The 19,534-nt window shown below is 39.8% G+C and overlaps 3 protein-coding genes across 3 annotated transcripts; 1 reads left to right on the top strand and 2 right to left on the bottom strand.

Moving 5' to 3' along the window:
• Positions 1–902: 902 nt before the first annotated feature.
• On the top strand, positions 903–6,588 carry ap1s2 (adaptor related protein complex 1 subunit sigma 2). The gene is made up of 5 exons (XM_041965343.1): positions 903–1,059; positions 1,522–1,700; positions 3,450–3,558; positions 3,699–3,836; positions 4,658–6,588. The coding sequence occupies exons 2-5, from the start codon at positions 1,522–1,524 to the stop codon at positions 4,703–4,705; spliced, it is 474 nt and encodes a 157-aa protein (XP_041821277.1). The 5' UTR covers positions 903–1,059; the 3' UTR covers positions 4,706–6,588.
• zrsr2 (zinc finger (CCCH type), RNA-binding motif and serine/arginine rich 2) lies at positions 5,631–12,080 on the bottom strand. Its single transcript, XM_041965220.1, has 11 exons — positions 11,803–12,080; positions 11,284–11,363; positions 11,091–11,175; positions 10,843–10,951; positions 10,072–10,158; positions 9,605–9,643; positions 9,048–9,178; positions 8,717–8,930; positions 8,057–8,112; positions 7,853–7,962; positions 5,631–7,737 (listed from the first exon to the last, which is right to left on the bottom strand). Exons 1-11 carry the CDS (start codon positions 11,841–11,843, stop codon positions 6,815–6,817), a joined length of 1,875 nt encoding a protein of 624 aa, XP_041821154.1. The 5' UTR covers positions 11,844–12,080; the 3' UTR covers positions 5,631–6,814.
• Positions 12,081–12,800: 720 nt separating this feature from the next.
• On the bottom strand, positions 12,801–18,141 carry LOC121605734 (transmembrane 6 superfamily member 1-like). The gene is made up of 10 exons (XM_041935787.1): positions 17,872–18,141; positions 17,637–17,740; positions 17,241–17,338; positions 17,043–17,146; positions 16,739–16,821; positions 16,399–16,514; positions 16,063–16,167; positions 15,879–15,971; positions 15,662–15,781; positions 12,801–13,453 (listed from the first exon to the last, which is right to left on the bottom strand). The coding sequence occupies exons 1-10, from the start codon at positions 17,961–17,963 to the stop codon at positions 13,262–13,264; spliced, it is 1,107 nt and encodes a 368-aa protein (XP_041791721.1). The 5' UTR covers positions 17,964–18,141; the 3' UTR covers positions 12,801–13,261.
• Between the last annotated feature and the right edge of the window lie 1,393 nt (positions 18,142–19,534).

The following is a 19,534-nucleotide window of genomic DNA, read 5'->3' as shown; positions in this document are numbered from 1 at the left end:
TACAAATGAAGACACACAGGGCAAGAGAAAGAGAAACAAACATCGACAGAACAGAAGAGAAAGGAGAACAATAATACATACGTAAGAGTGGCAGTGGTGGAAAAAATGAGCCACCCTTTTACCATCTTAACTATTAAAGTGATGTATAAATCAATGCATCAATAATCACGATCCACTAATGTAATATATATTATTCTGAAACTGTCCATCCTGCATAATGAGTTTTTTACTTTTGGCCTTTAAGTATATTTTGATTCTGATACTTTAGTACTTGTGCTTAAGAAAGATTTTGAATACAGGACTTTTACTTGAAACAGGATATTTAAACACTGCAGTATTGCTACTTTTGCTTCAGTAAAAGATCTAAATACTTCTTCCACTACTGTATACATTGTACTATTATCATTACTACTTCATTAACATGTAAGCAGCATATGAATTAACTGGTTGTGGTGGAGCTAATTCTACCAATGTATATATACTGTTGGACGGTTTATTTACACTACAGCAAGCCATAATATTTTACATGCATTTTATAGGTTTTAAAAATCTTTATAAGCAAAGTATCTAGTTGTCTAGTTATCTTTTATATATTGTATATTATACACGTCTATGTTTGTACAGCTTGTTTGGTTTTATAGCTATGTGTATAGAAGTGTCATTTGGTCGGACACACTGTGATTTTTTTTATTATTAGTCTTATTTCAGACTCAAAGGTCCATATCCGTGTTAGTAAATAACGAGAAGTGAAAACAACTGTGGCAAACTTTCAGCGACAGGAAGCCATAGCTGCACGCTAGGAACAACGTCACGAGTAACGGAATCTCTGAACCAATCAAGTCCCATAGCTGTGGCTTTTTCGGCCAATCACGGCGACGATTTCTTAATCGCTGCCTCACCAGCAACCGTCGTCCTCTTGGCAGTTTAGCATCAAGCTGGCTAAGAAGCTAACCTGTAGAAACACAGACATATCTGTTCACCCTCTTTGGTTATGAATTTCGCTTGGATTTACTGAAGTTACCAGTCGTCCAAGTGACTAAATCGAAGGCCCGGTCGAAGGTAAAGAGTCGTGTTTACTTCTCGTATCTGCTGTAGCTAGCTAAGCGTCGCAGGAGGGGGCGCAAACGACACAGCGTGTTGTTGATGTTAATATGTGGCAATTTAGCAAGGTTAGCTAACGTAAGCTAACGAAACTTGCAAAAACCTCCTGGACGTAAAATATACCACAGTTAAATTACATGTCGCCATATGGCTAGGTCATGCTATCCTCGAAAATAATGCAGTATTTCCTGTTCGGGCGTTCCTGACTTATTATTCTGTTAGATGTACTGAATTAACTTTCTTGTCATGGAAAAATAATATTCATCAGACATGTCACACGATTGCTGATGACCTAAACGCCGACCCCCTCCGTCCCTTTACATCTACCATGTTTTCTTAACCTGCATTTAATTAGTTCTTCTCTCATAACATCGTTTATTAATGTCGGTGGATAACTTTAAACTGAACTCCCCCTTGCAGATGCAGTTCATGCTGTTGTTTAGCCGGCAGGGAAAGCTGCGGTTACAGAAATGGTACGTGCCTTTGTCTGACAAGGAGAGGAAGAAGATCTCCAGAGACCTGGTCCAGACCATACTGGCCAGGAAGCCCAAGATGTGCAGCTTCTTGGAGTGGAGGGACCTCAAGATTGTGTACAAGAGGTGAATGAAGAAGAGACGTTAAAACGCTGGCTGTGACACCCTCCTTCACTTTGCCTTGGTGGCATCTACAATATGTTTTACTGCAAACATATAAACTCTTATACTTATGCATATACACATACATAGAGTGAACACCTTGACGTACATGCAGCTGAGATTCATCTCATGTTTTCAAGCCTTCTGTGACCTTTTTCTTGTCAACCAAATGAAGCTTTCAGCACAAGTCCCTGGTTGTTTTCAGTGTTGTTACTCCACTCATCTGTGACTTGTTATGGCACTTGTTTTTTGACAGCAGCAGGCTTAATTTAGTTCATTTAAATAAATCTATTCAGACCAAATAAATCCTGCAAAAGCTGCTGACCAGTCGCCTACCATGTGACACTGCAGCTACATTTAACAGGTTGAATGTGAAAGTTCATTTGTGACCATGGAAAAAGTTGATGGACATAATAGTCCTTACTTCACCAGCTTTTTTTGGTGGCTTTCATTTGCATCTCACTGTCTTCATCAGGAGATGGAGTTTGCTCAGTTGTCATGGAGATGGTTTAGTTGTGATGACGTGGCATAAGAATGGAACTTCTTACAGGTAGTCGTGTACGAGACTACGCAGACTGTGACACGTGACTGAAATCCCTGGAAAAAGCAAGTGGTCCTTGATTAGACCCTAAGATTATTTTCTTAAACCTTTAAGCATTTAGCTAAGGTCTAAATGGGCTGCCCTCTGATTTTTGTGGTAAAATTTCCTATGTGAAGCATTTCAGAGGATGATCTTAGTGATAGGATGTGTTAATGTTTGCTTTGTTACATCACTCGTGTATCTGTGGAAGCTTGTTGGGGTTGTTTATGAAAACCAGTGATTCAGTGATTATTTTGTCAGGCACCGAGATTTCTGGCATTTAGATCTCACCTTCTGGTGTGTTATGAAAGCCAGAAACACCCCCTCTCTAACAGCAACTGCCAAACAATGGAGGACAATGATACAAATATATAACGAGGAGTGCCTGATTTGTCACTGCTAATGAGTGCTGAGTCAAAAATACAAAAGACACATTTTCATGTGCTCAATAAAGCAAAAAACTAATAAACAAAGACAAACAACAAAACAGCCAGGAGACAGTGACAGTGCTGCAGTACTGTATGCGTCATGACGATACACATTGAGTTACCTGTTTATCTGGTGTATGTGCAATCTAATTTGACATTTCTGCAACAAATAGTATCGATGTAGGTGACAGTGCTCCGCTTTTGTTCAGAGATGTTGATTTAAATTAATTGCATTTTACTGTTTATTTTTCTTTTATGTTTTGGAAGGGTTTAATTGGCAGGATTGATTAAAAACAAATGGTTTTATTGGTGATGTAGCCATGAAAGCAGAGCATTACAGGTACACTTGTTATTCAGTAAGTAAAATATGTTGAATTTTAAAGCTTTTTGCATTTATTTTTGCCCTTTACAGGTATCTTACTTGGAAAATCAATATGGTTTGATACAGAAGAGCACCAAATATTTGCATACAGTAACATTTTTCCTTTAAAGACAAGCTGGTGTGTGACTACAGCTGAGTCCTTGTGTGTTCTTTCAGTATCCACATACAGAGCGGAGTGTGAAGTGATCACAGCTTACAAATGACCACCCTTGTTACTAACACTGAAATGTTGCATTTCTGCCGAGAGAGTGAAGCCACTACTATTTGTTACACAGCCTTGTTAATCTATGTGCTGCCTTTCATTTCCTTGCTTTATGTTTTAGATACGCGAGCCTGTATTTCTGCTGTGCAGTTGAGGATCAGGATAATGAGCTGATCACCCTGGAGATCATCCACAGATATGTGGAGCTGCTGGACAAATATTTTGGAAGTGTGAGTCTCATGAACATTACCAGTGTAACATGCTGATTGATTGTGTGAGGGCGGGGGGAAAACACTATAAAATGCACGGTTTTCAGTAAGAACAGCATCTCCTCTGATCTGCTGCTGTTTGTGGTGTTTTGGCCTCACAGGTGTGCGAGCTGGATATTATCTTCAACTTTGAGAAGGCCTACTTTATCCTGGATGAGTTCCTGCTGGGTGGAGAGGCCCAGGAAACATCCAAGAAGAACGTGCTAAAGGCCATAGAGCAGGCTGACCTGCTGCAGGAGGTACGCACAGTTCTCTATCAACAGATAGTTGAACCTACTGGATCGACAGTAGTGTCAGCTGAACCGTACTTGACTAGGACAGTGACTAATTCATATTTTCACTGCATGATTGAAGAGGTTTGATGTGACTGATCAGACAGCTGTGAAAAATGGCATCAAACGTTTCCACAGCTCAAGGTGATGTCTTCAGGTTACTTATTTTGCTCTAAAAGTCCAAACCCCAAAGATATTTACTGTCACATAAGTAAAAAGAAAAGCAGCACATTTATGGAACATTTGCTTGAAAACTTATTTCAAAGACTTCCATTATTAGACTTTTTTCTGATTGTTGATAGTTGCAGTTCTAACCTGGTCAAAATGTTGATTTAAATTCACCCAGCAACGCTAATTTTGGACCAAACAGAAGGGTAGACCAAAGATGTTGATATATTGCTTTTTTCTCCTTGCGGCTCTTTACACCTGCCGTCACCTGTTTATTTTAAGCCTGCAGTGCTTGATTAAGACCTCTGTCTCCCTTGTGCCAGTGCACTGAAGCAAGTGCGGCCCTGCGTGTCTGAATTGCTGTCTGGCTGCAGTCATTTGGAGTCAACAGAATCAGTGCTCGAAGATTTATTAATAGTAAAGCATGCAGCACTATTGTAATAACAGCGTGGCCGACTGTGCAGGCCTGTGAAAGGTTTAACTCACTGGAAAGGCCTCCTGTTCCCGTCACACATTTAATAATTTGCAATTATGACTCGTGTACTATTAGTTATAATTTGGAGGGGTACTCTGCGCTATGACAGTACAAATAAGGATATTTGTCTTTGGTTCATCTGCAGGAGGCTGAGGCACCGCGGAGTGTTCTAGAAGAAATTGGTTTGACATAAATCATCACACAGCTGCCTCGCAGTTCTGTCTCCCAGACGCAGATCTGGCAACCTCCCTGTCTCTATCCTGTCTTCTCCTGTTCAGTGTCAGTGTTGTATGTATATAATCACAATCTATGTACTGTATTATTCTGTACTGTACTATCCTGTAATGTCCTTTTAATGTGGTGCCAACTGTGGTTTTAATGTGTCTCCTATGAGCAAGCTCCCTCACTGTGTTCTGCAGTACTTATCAGCATATTTCACTCCCTAACTTCTGAAAACTCACAGAGTACAATGTAGCGACCACACGACAACTCCATCATCACTGATTGCAGAGTCATATGTGCTGTTTGATTTTAAGGACTTTCTAAGGTGCTGTTGTAGCCGCAGTTGGTGCTTCTCGTGTATTACCATCACACTGACAGAGCTAAGCATCCGATTAAACAACAAATTAATACTCTGCGATGTTTGAAAAATCCAGAATGTTGTTTAACAAAATTTACAGCTTTTCTGACAGTATTTCCTTAATCCACAAAGATTCTTCTAACCATCTGGATGAAAATATTCTGTCCGCTGCATAATAGAAAAAACCTGTTTTTCAAATTGACTCTTCCTGATCCAGGTCAGTGGAAATGACACGTCCTTGCTCTTTTTGCAAAACAGCAAAGTATTAATGAATTATTTTGTTTCTAAATATCAAATACTGGAAAAAACATCAATATATAACAGCAACTACTATATTTTAAGTTTGGTTCATGTCTTGATGTCTTCATTATCTTTGTATTAGGAAAAAGGTACAACTTGTGAAACGGGTTAAAAATCGTAATTTAATGCAGTGGATGGAATGTTTTTCATCCAGATGGTTAAAGGAGTCTTCAGAAGACTTCAGAACAGCAGTGAGTGTTGCTAAATGACCAGTTTTTCTGTTTAAGATCTTGTATTTTATTTTTTAAACAAGCTGATGCTCAGCTCTCTAATGTAATGCTAACCCATGACAGGCAGCAAGTGGGGCTAGAGCTATTGTAGGAATCACCGGCACTGTTACGATCACTTATACACGGGTTGAGCCAACCCACCAATTCAGTGGTATTAAAGAATTACCCATAATCAGCATCGGTGTACACGTCAAGTCGGTTTGTGTTTGGTGAGTCTCCTCCAGAAATTAATCATTTTGTATTTCCTTTTCAAGATTGAGCTGTTTTGTGTAATTGGTGTCTTATCTGTGAAAATTTGTCATTCTGATGTCTTTATTTTTCTGACAGAAACATTTGTTTAACACTGAAGCTTGTAATGGCCTCTGGAGATAAATCTTAGGTCAGGATACGATAGTCACCCAAAAAAAGAACCCAAACACTATTTTATGTATTATGATAGTTTGGCTTACTCTTAATGACTAACATGACCAAAGAACACTGTGTTTTACCTTCTCGATGGTGTCTACAGAAGGCTAACATGGCAGAAAAGGGATTTATGACTGCAAGATGTTTGAAGAAAACATGAATGTGAGGACTATTTGGCCACAATAAACCAGTATTATATAATTATTCCAATCCATTTAAAGACAGGCCTGTCCTGAGATTCTTTATGGAGTAGGAACAGAAGAAGATGAACTGCACATATCAGGGTACATCATTAATATTCATCACTCTCAGCTTGTTCACTTGTTGGTAGGACGCAGGAAAACAAGCCAACAAGTAATGAATAGATACTCATCCCAAACTGAGGCAGTCACATTTTTTTATCTGCATTCTGAAAACCACAAAGTGTTTTTGTTGAGTAAATAATTATTAAACAAGTTTTGATTTGTGCAAGAAAAAAATCACCTTTTGTATTAAACACTGCCAACACATTTGCCAACATTTTTTTTCTTATATTTGAAAGTTATTAACAATAAATGTATTAAAAAAACTTGTGTTTTATGTTGTTTTTACTCAGCAACAGTAACCGTGTACTGCCGCAGCTCCAGTTAATCAAGTGTTCAAGTGACATTAACCTTTTTATATCCACATATGTACATAGTGGTGACGCTCATTGCTGAAAATATTTAATTCATTCCTCCTCATACATTCACATAGTTACAAGGAGAAAAGCCGGACCAAATTCACAGATTGTCAAATGTAGGAGCCACTAAGAGGAACTCGTGACACCTTTCCCATCCGGCTCGCTTTCTACTCCCGTGTCGAGTTCACTTTTCACCTCAGGATTAAACGTCTTCTCGCTGTCGACGCGCTCACTCTCATCCAAGTCGTTTTTCTGAATTAGCGCTGTCTCGTTTTTCTCCTGAGTGGGAATCATTTCAGTGAGATCCTCCGCTGTCTCCTCCTTTGACTCTTTCTCCTCGTCTGACTCTCCAGATGAGGTCATCCCTTCGGACAAATGGCTCTTCTTCTTACGCTTCTTTTTCTTGCTCTTCTTCTTGCTCTTTTTGGACTGTTTGTGGCGGTGGCGTTTGTTGGTGTCATTAGTTTTCTCATTTTTATCCGGTTTCATGGGGCTCCTTTCTCTGCTTTCCCCCTCCCTGCTTGAGCTTCTTGACCTTTCCCTTGCTTTTCCTCGAGTGTCTGTGTCTCTGTCTCTACTGTCTCTCTCTTCACTTCTGTGCCTATACTTGTGCCCCCTTTCTTTATCTCTACTTCTGTTTCTCAGCCTGTCTTGCTCTCTGTCTCTACTTCTGCTCCTCGACCTGTCTCTACTTCTGCTCGGATACCGATCGTTCCTCTTGTCACTGTGTCTGGACCTGGAAGACCATTTGTCCTCTCTGTGCTGGTAAGAGGCCCTCCTCTCTCTGCTCCTGCTCCTCCGCCTGTCACCCTCTCGTCTGCTGTGGGATCTCTCAGATCTGGGTGGGCTTCTACTCCTTTGACGCTGCCACCACGATCGGTCTCCGTATCGCTCTGAGTGCCACCCGTCTCTGCGACTCCCCCTGCCGCTGCGGTCTGGTGACATGTGCAGGTCCCTGTCTGCCTCCCAGAATTCATTGCCAGGGTTTCGAAATACATGCAGGAAGTTACAGTGCTTCCCTTTTGGGCACTTCTGTCTGTCAAACAAGCCTGAGAGATTAAAGCAAATACAAGCGGGATGGTAAATACGCTGAACTGGATTTTGCACGTCTTCAGTTAAGTCACCACGGGAAATTGCTCACATCACTCTGAGCAAATAACTCACCACATATCGCGTTCTTCCATCGTGTGACAGGACATAACTCACAGTGAAGCTGCCGCCCTGCGTACCACCTCCCATTGAACTTGACTAAAGCCTCTTTACACTGTTCCTCTCTGGACAGACAGCAGAGAAGAGTTTTATGGAAAAATTCAAACACAGTTTACTTACTTGAGAAAAAGTCGTCGAGCGACTTGTGTGATGACTTACATGTCAAACTGAACGTAAACATTTCCTCTCAGGTGTGGTTCATAATTGCAGCTAACCTAAAATAAAAAAAAGAAAGGAACTGATTAAACAAAATACGTACTTTTAGTGGCAACAATTTGGTGAATGTTATCCTTGTAATTTTTGAATACTTACTTCACTGAAATGATAAAACATCTTTAAGACATACAAAGTGAGTTGACTCTGTACTTCAAGACATCTTTACATTGAGTACATTTACACACATTCAAAGAATGAACATGTGCTGTAATAAAGTCGTTACTCTACAAATGCAAACCTGATTCCAAAAAAGTCCTTCAGACTCTTCGTGCCTGTTCTGCGTCAGTTTCAGTTTTAGTCAGACTTTGAATAAAATTATTTTGAATAAAAAGATGGATCAGTTCATGTAAAGTGCTTGCAGTACAGTGGGATGAAAAGAAAGTCTCTGTCATCCACATGTGCATATGTAATGCCAGTTAGAAGTCCAGTTACGTGTATGTACATGATGAGAAATCTAACTGGGAGAATCTGGTTTTCCAATCTCCTGTACTGATAATGTAAAACCAGATTTTTCATATACATGATGATGACATAAAAGAATTAGATTAGCTCAGAAATTTGACCATAACCTGAGTACTTAAATACAGACTGTCCTCATCTTACCTTGAATTGCACCACTTTGCCTACGCTCTTTAACTCTGGCAGGACATCATGGTAGAATTCGAGGAAAGACTCTTGCAGGTCCTCCTCGCTGTGTTCCAACCAAGCGTCAATGTCGTAATCGTCGCGCCGTGACTCCTCCATGCCAAATGTTGTAAACATACCACGGATCATCAGAGTTGGGCTGGATGTGGGATAAACGTGTTTCCGAGAACACCTGGACTCACAAGAGAGAAGACAGGACAATACAAAGACATTCCTTAATGTGTCTGGACATCCAAACCGTTTGTTCCAAAATGTAACGCAACAAGTCAAATCAAGAGAGAAACCGCACCGGTCTCCAAATCGACATGCGCCGGTCTTAAGGAAGAACGGACAGTTGGCTACGTCGCGCTCTGTGCCAAAGTTGTCAGAGTTCTCCGTCACAGGAGCCTCAGGATTCATCCACAGGGCTCCATTATCTAGCTGGAAGTGAAAACATGAACAAAGACGTATGTATACACTGCAGTTTGACTTTAAACTAAAATGAGATGTTGTGCAAACTGTATGTTTCATGTACCTCTTTGACTGCAAACATACAGTATTTCAAGCATTTCTGACAAGCAGCTGACGTGCAACAGTGCAACATATCTTTAATGAGCCAATCAGCCCGGCTGACTTATTGGTCAGGCTCTAGAAAAGTTACTTTTAAAGCCATGACGCCTAAACACTCTCCACTGGTCTTCATGTGTTTTAACTGTACTTGAAAGAAAAAAATGTGTGTGTATATGTACACACACACACACGCACACACATATACACATATATTGACAGTTTTTTTATCTATGCGTTATATTGATTGTGATCAGCATTGAGCTATCTGTGTAATGTGACATCTATGTGTGTTTATACCTGATTTTCAGCTTCATCCAACATTTTCTGAACAGCCTCCTACAAATGGTGTAAAGACATGGCTGGTGAAAATGTGTAGAGGTCAACATACTGCAGCATATCTGTTACTGTGTGTTAAGACCACTTTCAATAGGACTGGCATTTGAAAACCTCTGGACTTTTGGAAAGCAAATTCAACAGACTGTTTTCACACAAAGTAAAAGATACGTCCTTGTAGTGAGAGATGAGGGTTTTTCTCTTTTTGTGCATCCTTAGTTAAGGAGTTGGATTGTTGCTTGTGCCACTTAGTCAAGGAAAAAGAACCATGTGCAAAGCAAAAATACATTTTACAAAAGAAACACTGGTGTGATATGTTTAGTTACACGATTACATGAACCTTCCCATTTGGATGAATAACACAAATAGTCATGATTAAGTAGAAGAGGATATATTTCCTTCTGTTTCTAGCATCCTGGGGCCCGTTTCACCTCTCTGCCTCGCTTCTCCTGCTGCTTCTGCTCTTTTTCTTCTTGTTCTCTCCTCTGCTGGGCCTCCCATTCCTCCTTTATCATCCGCTGTGAACACAAAAGGACATAAAGCCGGTGAATATTAACACTGTATTCAGAATGCTCGGTCAAACAGCCTCAGTCACGCTCGTCAATCAGCAAATTTAATCATCACAGCAACCAGTTTTACCTGCTGGCAGTACTCCCCTATGCAAGGCTGCAATTTTTCATACAATTTGATTGCTATGATCAGGGCTTTATTTTACTTTAGCCTTGTTAAGCGGTGACATAGCAGTTAGATTTTTCCTTCAGGCTAGGCAAAAGTGTCATTACATTTAACTGAAGTTAACTGAGTTATGATTTGAGCTTGAGCTCTGTTTGGTGTTTTAGTGATGGGGATAACTGTCCTGTCTTTGGACCACACACATCTACATAGACACCTTGGAGACCAATGGATGGGACTGGTTTCTGATAAATCTGTGCCCTTGTACCTGATGCCATAATGGATATGACTGGTGCTTTTGTGTATTTTCTTATTGTCATAAAATTGTACAAAAAACACATTTTGTCTTCTAGTGTGTGTTTAGGGCAACATGCCTATATTCTTTGTGTTAGAGAAACATGTTAACCAAAGACGAAAGATGCAACGGTGTGGCTCATTAATAATTAATTAAAGTGTAAATCTGTTTTCAAAAATAGCCAAGTTTCTTGAATTGTGCACACTCCCTTTGATCAATGCAAACATTAGGCTACCTCCTCCTCCTCTTTCCTTTTCCGTGCAGCTTCCTCCCTCTCAGTCTTCAGCCTGAATTCCTCCTGGGCAAGCCTCTCTTTTTCCAGCCACTCTTCATGCAGCCGCAGTCTGAGAAAACAAGACGGACACAAATCAAACACAATGAAGAAGAAATAAAATGAATGAATAAAAACTGCACAGCCAGGGTTTCTATCACTGACTGTGCAGCTGCAGGACCAATGAGTGATTGATGTTAGTATTGACCTACCTTTCCACCTCAGCAATATCATTATCCTCATCGTCTTCATCATTTATTTCTTCTTCTCCAGGTGTATTGCTTCCATTTTTTAAACCTATAACAGAGTAAATGTTGTGGTTTGTCTGGTTAACGGCGCAGCTACAACTGTAGACATGACAACCCATCACATCTGACAGCACCAACATGACAGCTATCTTCGTACCACATTCTCTGGCTTGGGCGAGAGCTTGGCGTTTCCGTTTTCTTCTCTCTTTCCTCTGGACAGCCCTGCGCTGCTTTTGGCTAAAGTGGAACAGATGACATTTGAAACAATAGTCAGATGAGAGGGGTGGAGAAGCATGGCTAAAACCTGTGCTGCATGGAGGTGCTGAGCCATTACAGAGAGGGGGCGGACCTGACCGACGTGAAGCGACAGTAAACTGAATAGACCTTTTTTAACAACAGACATTTTGTCATTGTAAACATTATTGATTCCACATGCGCTTTTCCAACTCTGATAAGTCACAATATCCTCGGTGAAAACGCAAAGCTATAATATGGTAGCAGTGGCTAACAAACGGTAGCAGTGGCTAACCAACGTTACGACAGTACCATTACCGATATTGACTTTACATTACAATGGCTTTACCACTGTTTCTTGTGTTTTTGTGGCCCACCACCCATAGATCAGCAACGTTAGATTATCAACTTATCACAGCATGATTTAAAGAGAGACACAGACCTTAACACGGGAGCCGATATCTGCGGAGTCGGTGCTGCCATCACAGCTAACGGTTGCTAGTTAGCTAGCATGTTCAGCTAATAGTAGCACGCCAACGTATTTAGTTCTATTTCTTCTCGTCCGCGTTTAGTTTAAAAAACATTAGACCAAATATGTTCAGGCTGGACGAACTATTTCTAAGGTGGATTTGTTTTTTCAGACTACTGACACAACTGAATAATTTCTGTTTGTTGCATGTTGGCTAGCTGCATGCAGACTTATTTTGCTCCTGAGCGGCACAGGAAGAGGTGGAGTGAACATAAAGTACTTCCGGTTCAAAGCCCTGAAAGCTTTGCTTGTGTCCTCATAAGAGGTGTAATGACAGAGTCATCATAAAATATATCAAAATTTAAAAGTTTTTTTAACATCTTTAATGACTAACTTAACGTCAAATATATAAAACTGCACTTTGGTGAGTGACTAAATTCATATTAATAAAACAGTGTGCAGTAAAGAAAATAAGAAAAAAAGTGTGTCCTATCCTAAACTGCAAAGAAATTACAAGCATGGTTACAGTATACCTCCTAAATCTTTCCAGTCCTAGTTTTATAGGATAAATCTACTGTAATAATTTGAACTTCATTACAAATGCGAGTTTTATACTAAATACAGCAAAATCTTTTCCACTTTCCACTTTCTTCATGTATTTTCATAAGTAAAGTTTAAAGCATTTCTGAATAATGCATTGTTTATGCCCAACATAAACGTCTCCAATATAATTAACTGAAGAACTAACAATATCAGTCTTAATTAAATTAAAATTCATTTGAAAGTGCAAAGGATTAAAGGCATCAAAACTAATCTCATGTTCTCTCTGTGTAATTACCACCTTCACATTTGACAAGTCTCTCTGAGTATGACAATAATAGACCAATTTTAGTTACCAAATGCCCTTAAATCCTTGAATATCTGCATGTCTATTGTATAAACAATGCTGTGTATTATGAAATACACATACACACGTACACAATTTATTTATTTGCCGACCCACTGCCAAAAAGGCACTGCACAGAAACCTCAGTGTCAACAAGAGAGCAGTTTTTGTAAACAAAAAAAAAAAATATAAGAACAATAAGTACTGTCAAGTAGTTTGAATCTCACACACAAGTTTTAAAGCACTAAAGCATCTGTACTGGGGCTCTGAGTGTGCCCTCCTGTGCCTTCGCTGTTGCTTTACACAAACACACTTTCAGCTTTTTAATTTCTGTTCACGTTTTCAAAATAAGCAGCAGAATATAAATGACACAAACTCTGTTTGACACTTGAGTATTTTGTCATGTTTCTAATACCTCCACTGCCCTCATAGCAGCTCCCTTTCCAAAAGTAGCAACTGCTAATAACTGCAAACACAGACCAGTACTTTGCAAGTCCTTCAGCCTTTTATCTAGGCATCCTCGACATCACTGCCACTCCCTCTCTGTCATTCTGCCTTCTTATCTGGCGTTGGCTTGAGGAAGAAGGCCGGCCGCGTGCGGCAGCGGTAGCACAGAGCCTGAGGCACCACAGCGTACAGGACGTTGACCAGCAAGAAGACGGGCTGGCTGGCAGCCGGCACTCTGAAGGAGAACGGAGTCCGTGTGTGAAGAGACGCACCGATATGAGAGAACTGGGCCTGTGAAGTGAGGCAGAGATGGAAAAGTGACAGAAAGAAGCTTCACAGTTACTATGTCTGCATTCACACTGAGAGGAACATTGTTTTCTTTTATCACTTGATTTCACATTTTTTTAACAATATCTTGTGCTCCTGTGTGACGGTGCCTCACTGATAAACTTTTTCTTTTTTGTTTTTACAAGTATTATTTCATCATTGATTAATATTTAAGTGAAGTCATACTCTTTCCTTTGAGGATTCCTTTTTGAGGATGAGGATCTTTTTGTGGAGTTTGCCATCTTTGTCTCCTCTAGATTTCTCTCTGTATTATTGTGTTATACATCAGTGCAAAACTGAGTCTAGAAGGGAAACCTCTGATAGCGAATCCTGGGTGCTTGCTGACAAAGTATTCTACTATTGCACATTCCATTGTTGTAATGTTTATCTTGACAAGACATCACATTGTCTGAATTTTACAGTCCGTGCAGAGGAATAATTCAATTAAAACACAAGTAAAACAGCTGTTTTAGAGTATATCTTTCCTTTAGAGGACTGATGGTCACTAAAACCTGGACAAATTCTGGACACTTATCCACAAATATCCACATCTAACAGACTCCTGCCAGTCACCATTTCATAGAAAGTCACTGAAAAAGACACGTCTCATAGCAACCATGGCTGTCAGAGCATCAGCTTTCCTATTTATAGCGCGGCCGAACAGCTGACATTTGAGCGAATACCACCAGTACCACCATTCCTCTTGGTCTGAAGTCAGCTTCTGCCCTTATCCCACCGGTGAGTGACGCGGCAGCCTGCGGCTCAAACACAATAGCTGCTTTGTGTTGTCGAGATGTGATTGGTGCACTCGCTGCTCCCACCACTCTTCAGAGTTTCCATCTTTAGATGTAAACAGATAGTGTGATGCTGACTGGGACCATATCTGTTCAGGCGGAGCCACGGCTGTTTGATCGCACCAAAGAATAACTTAAACAGACACCGATCTGAAATCACCACATAGAGGAGAAAGTTACGGTGCAGTCTAGACTTGGCCAGATGCCGAGTCGCGGTCTAGCATTGCCTTATCTCTCTGGAATGATGATGTCATGTGGGGAAAGATTTTGCACAAAGCTCCACTATATGGAAGAATTCTGTGTGACCGCTGATGATAAAAACCACAACAAGGGATGGATAATTGACCTTGGCAAGCATTTCATTAATAGAGGGGTCAGACATCATCTATAGGTTTGGTTTCCTTGTTTAAATGTGAAGAAATTCTGCTATGTTGGACACAGAGGCAGAGAAACATCCATGACAAAGAAATCTTCCACTGTTTTTCTCTTTCAAATATGTTTTATGATTCCTCATTTTACTTCCTAAAAAGTGAATAATGAAGATAAAACTTTCTTAACAAAGTTACAAAGCGCGTTGCAGGTAACATAATATGCACACCAAGAATTAAAGGTGGAGTATTCTGGAGAAATTTAATTTTAACAGGAAAACAAATAGCCTCCACCCCTCCATTCAGTGCCCCTTCAGAAGCTCCACCACCCAAATTCATGGACACCTGTCATCAAGGCAAAGACACTAACACCTGGGCTAGCTGATCATAAAAGAAAAATGGTGCCATTCAGAGTGTCTGCAGGGCATCAACAAGTAAAATCACACAGGAAAAAAGTTGTAATTCTAACGTAAAGGATGTGAGGGCTGACGCAGCAAGTAAAATATTCTCACACCGAGTTGTTCAATTTTAGACCATTTTGTGTTATGAGCAAATACGTGATCGGCCTCAGCCATTTGCGTGCACACCTAAAAAGGTGAAATTCTGTCCACTGGATTTTGAGTCACATGCTTTTGGCATTTGTGGCACCACTATGGGTTCGGCTCAAAGTCATTTTATAGGCCTATTCCCAAACAAGGCGAGTTACAGGTGGGTTGCAGGCATTTTCCTGGTCTGCCCCACCCTTTGTGAAGGTTACTGGTTAAAATCTTGAAAACTAAATAAGATATCTATAAGCTTTATGCAGCATTTCATACGTATGGTCAAATAATGATCCACAGACAGCCCTAACAAACAATGATGTCATAAAAGTGCACAAAAAATAGAAAAAAGTGGTAAAAAAAAAAAAAAAAACCAAAACAGATCAATTAAAATAATGTTCTTTTCTTTAACGACAAAGGCTTATTTATCATTATTCCAGCCGAGAGTTAGGAGTAACCAACAGAACGTACCTGTGCCACTGCTCCCGAGTGTACAAGAGTCAGATCTGGCATCCACTCACATCCCGGGACCATCAGTCCATAGAGAGTAATGATGTAGTACGGTCCAGAGTACAGCATGCTCATCAGCATCTAACCAACATGGATATCATCTGCTGCTTCAGAGATCTGTGCAATGACAGTGTGAAGATGAAAGTTTGGTGCTTGTGACCTCACTTTCCTGACTTACCTGTACTTTTGGATAGGCTGAAGGGTCTTTCAGGTAAGGCTCGTACTGCAGTGTGTAATCTCGACACCATTTGCTGGAACAGTCCAGAACAATCTAAAACGCAAAGAGTTTGAAATAGAGAAGCGCTCTACATAAAGAAAATACCCTGTGCGTGCAATGGGCAGCTGATTTTAAGGTCTCTTACCAGGCCTCTGAAGACACAGAACGCAAAAGCAGGGATGAGGTAGATAATGAACAGTAAGTCCAGAGGTCTGTGGAGGAAACTTTTTCTTTCAGCCTCCGGGATGCTCTGGAAAAAGCAAAGATATGCTGTTCAAACAGTTTTGGCCAGCGCTCTAAGATGTATGACAAAAACATTGAGACCGGAGCCGAACTTGGAAAAAAATGATGTTTAAATTGTGACGTCTCATATTTCAAAAACCACTTTGCTTTGCATTTCCTCACATATAAGAGTCAGTTTAAAGCTACGTGTGTGAATCTTAAATTTTAATCCTTAATGCCAGTTTTGATCCTGACTCACTGTTGCCTGAACATCCTGTGTGGAGGGCTGGCTGAAGATGCGGAAGCAGGCCCAGACAGACACTGAGATATACAGCATGTGGAGGAGGAAGAGGCCATCCTGGGTCCCATATTTCCCTGGTAAAAAAAAAGCAGAACAAGAAAATATCTCATGGTGGGACAGACCAAAACAAAAGCACTAAAAGTAGCTGCATTTACATTGAAATGTGGATCCATTTAAGTTGTAGTCTACAGAAAAACTGCGACGTTTGGACCGTTCTCAAGGGATGCATGTGCAGGGGGTTACACAGACTACACTACCCTAGCATCTAAAAGCATCCCATTATTTTTAGTGTACTTACCCACAGCATTCCCAAGAATGTAGACTATGGCACTCATGAGAAAAGATCCCACCCAGTAGAGTCCAATGGCTCGATAGCTGTCCCTGTGCAGATACATAGATAGATAGAGGGTGTCAACTTTAACTCATGTATACTAATCAATAAAAAACACTGCTCTTTTTCAGATTTTACATGAAAAATCTGAGGAAATTTAACCCATCAAATAAAATTATATAGACTTCAACATAGTGTAAGCACAAAAGAGAGAGATTCTCCCATATTTAATGCTAATGTGGCAAATATCCATCCAATATCCTGCTCTTACCCCCAAGTTATGGCAGCAATCATGAGCAGATACATGAGATAGTGCACACAGCCATCCCAGTAGGAGATCATGTGTCCATGTGCTGTCTTAATGTGTGGATCTGCCTGAAAGACAGCGATGGTTGTTTATCAGGAGAAACTCGTGCGGGCGCATCCAGCATAGACAACTCGCAAACAAGACTCACAACACGACACTTGCCACTTTGAGGAAAAACGTCACAAATCCATCAATGATGTTGTCCTGCTCCAGCCCGATGATCAGGTTCACCACACTGAGGAATGCAAACACTGCGTACACTGCGCAAATAGATGCATATATTCAGTTCATTCCAACAGGGTGACAAACTGGCCAACAGCGAACACTTTACTGGCTGTGTACCATGCATACATAATATCCAATATATAACTTTTTAACATTTACAACCCACTAGGTTGTATTAATAAAACAAAACAAATACTTCCAAAGACAATGAATATGCTGATATCTCTACTTTGATTTAAAAGTGGGACAGAGCCTTATGATTTCTAGCTCATGACTTGGTATAAAAATCAATATTTCTCACACAACAAGGAACATGCATTTGTGTGTTCATACCATAGAAAAGAGGATCTACTGGAGCCTTTTTCTTGAGCATGAAACGGGCCGAAATGACCAGGATGACGACTGTTGTACACCCAGCGAAGAAGAAAGCTTCAGCACTAAGCACACATACAGTATAAGCATGTATCTTTGAAATGATCGAATCGTTCTGAGAAGATGCCAATAATTGCTGAGAATTTACAGATACAAAAAAAAAGAAAAAAAAAGGTGTGGACCTGTTGTCACTCACCTGTTGCTGTAAATGAGGGAATTAAATAAGTAGCAGATGGGGATGGACGTCAAGGAGAGCACGAACACCCCCGTGCCTGCAGACGCGCTCATTGCGGACCAGGTATGAGCGAATCACCTTGAGCGAGAATTGAGAATTGTTTTAAAATAGTTCAGACGCAGGAAACTCTCACGTGCAATCTGTGCCTCATGTTTCAAGGGATGGGGAGAAGTCGCGGGGAGTCCAACAATGCAAACAACTTGCAGCTTCTGCATGCAGTATGTGCTCGGTCTTGTTCTGCTACAATCTTTGTGGCTTTCTCTGTGGCTCTCTCTCTCTAACCTACCTCCCTCCCTCCTACCTACTGTCACACGCGCGCGCGCGCGCGCACACACACACACACACACACAAGCACACACAGCCGTTTAGACTCACTTTTAAAGAGAACGATCTCATATCGCTGCTTATCTAACAGAGGAGCTTACGTTACAGTGCTTAGCACAATGATAATTATTTATTTTTGATTGTTACCATCTATTAATAGGCTGTGACTGTTGTTTATGTTCTTTTAGTAAAAGTGCAGATTTTGCCATCTAGCGGTCGACTGGAAAACGTCAAGCAGCGGGATGCATATTATTCAAAATTAAAATAAACAGATAATTTGCATTATACAAGGCAATACAGGCAATGTAAACACAAAATTAATCATTCATACAAATAAACGTGTAAATATGTTTATGTGTATACATGTATATATGTCCATGTTTGAATATAATTGATATATATCCGTATTTATACGTTTATTCTCTGTTTTTTAATAAATAAAGAACAGGATTTCTATGCTGATCTCCAAAAATGTAGGTCTAATTATTATCAATCCAGGAAAAAGAATTTAGTTATTTATGTGACACAATAACTGATCATTTTATATGTTAAGCCTGTATTATTTCCATCGTTATTGTTAAAGTGTTTGTTGGATGCTTAAGATATTTAGCCTCGCCTATTTGAATGATATCAACCAAGCTTTCCCCTTGAAAGACATACAAACTGGCACCAGCAAATGTTTAAGTTGTTGCTGAAGGAATCGGCAATGTTTATTTATATATATATCCAATGAGGTGATAGGAATTCCTTTTGAATTGAATCCTAAATTGCATGTGTTATAATTTGTCCGTCAGAAAAAAGTAAAATAACGTTTTTTCTAAATATATATATATATATATATTGATGTGATTGATGTGTATTCTTTCTGTGAACTGTGACATGACAGTGGTTGTGCTTTATTCTGAACATATAGAGATATACATATAAACTAAAAAAAAAAGACCTTAATAATTATATATATATATATTCCTTTTATTTCAAAGACATTTTAATTGGTTTCTATCTATGTAATCCCAAAGACAGTAATATTGTTTTCATTCATAAGTGTAATTTTTATGGCTAAATTATACATTCACCAATGTTAATTTACCAATAAAAACAAACTTAGCTTTGCTGTACGTTTGAAGGAAACTATCTCACCCTCCTTAAATAAGAAAGTCAACACATTATTATTTGTAATATATATCACAACTTTACTCATATTATTTTACTTTTACTTTTGCATTATTTATTCATTCGCCCTCTTTAAAGTCTTAAAATCGTGTATATATAGCTGTTTTGTTCTTGTCGTTGGCACTTT

Source organism: Chelmon rostratus, chromosome 1 (assembly GCF_017976325.1).
Source record: "Chelmon rostratus isolate fCheRos1 chromosome 1, fCheRos1.pri, whole genome shotgun sequence".
In the NCBI taxonomy this organism is placed as follows: Eukaryota; Metazoa; Chordata; class Actinopteri; order Chaetodontiformes; family Chaetodontidae; genus Chelmon; species Chelmon rostratus.
The sequence above is the reverse complement of the archived record's forward strand: the minus strand, read 5'-3'. Positions and strand labels throughout refer to the sequence as shown.

Bases quoted from the DNA above. Each gene is read 5' to 3' on its own strand.
- ap1s2 (XM_041965343.1), top strand. From the start codon at position 1,522: ATGCAGTTCATGCTGTTGTTTAGCCGGCAGGGAAAGCTGCGGTTACAG. The intron at 3,559-3,698 runs GTGAGTCTCATG...TTGGCCTCACAG, and splicing joins TGGACAAATATTTTGGAAGT to GTGTGCGAGCTGGATATTAT. The intron at 3,837-4,657 runs GTACGCACAGTT...GTTCATCTGCAG, and splicing joins AGGCTGACCTGCTGCAGGAG to GAGGCTGAGGCACCGCGGAG.
- zrsr2 (XM_041965220.1), bottom strand. From the start codon at position 11,843: ATGGCAGCACCGACTCCGCAGATATCGGCTCCCGTGTTAAG. The intron at 9,179-9,604 runs GTATAAACACAC...TTTCACTTCCAG, and splicing joins TGGATGAAGCTGAAAATCAG to CTAGATAATGGAGCCCTGTG. The intron at 7,738-7,852 runs GTGAGTTATTTG...TTAATCTCTCAG, and splicing joins ATGGAAGAACGCGATATGTG to GCTTGTTTGACAGACAGAAG.
- LOC121605734 (XM_041935787.1), bottom strand. From the start codon at position 17,963: ATGAGCGCGTCTGCAGGCACGGGGGTGTTCGTGCTCTCCTTGACGTCC. The intron at 17,741-17,871 runs GTGAGTGACAAC...ATGTGTGCTTAG, and splicing joins TCCCTCATTTACAGCAACAG to TGCTGAAGCTTTCTTCTTCG. The intron at 13,454-15,661 runs GTACGTTCTGTT...CTCACTTCACAG, and splicing joins ACTCGGGAGCAGTGGCACAG to GCCCAGTTCTCTCATATCGG.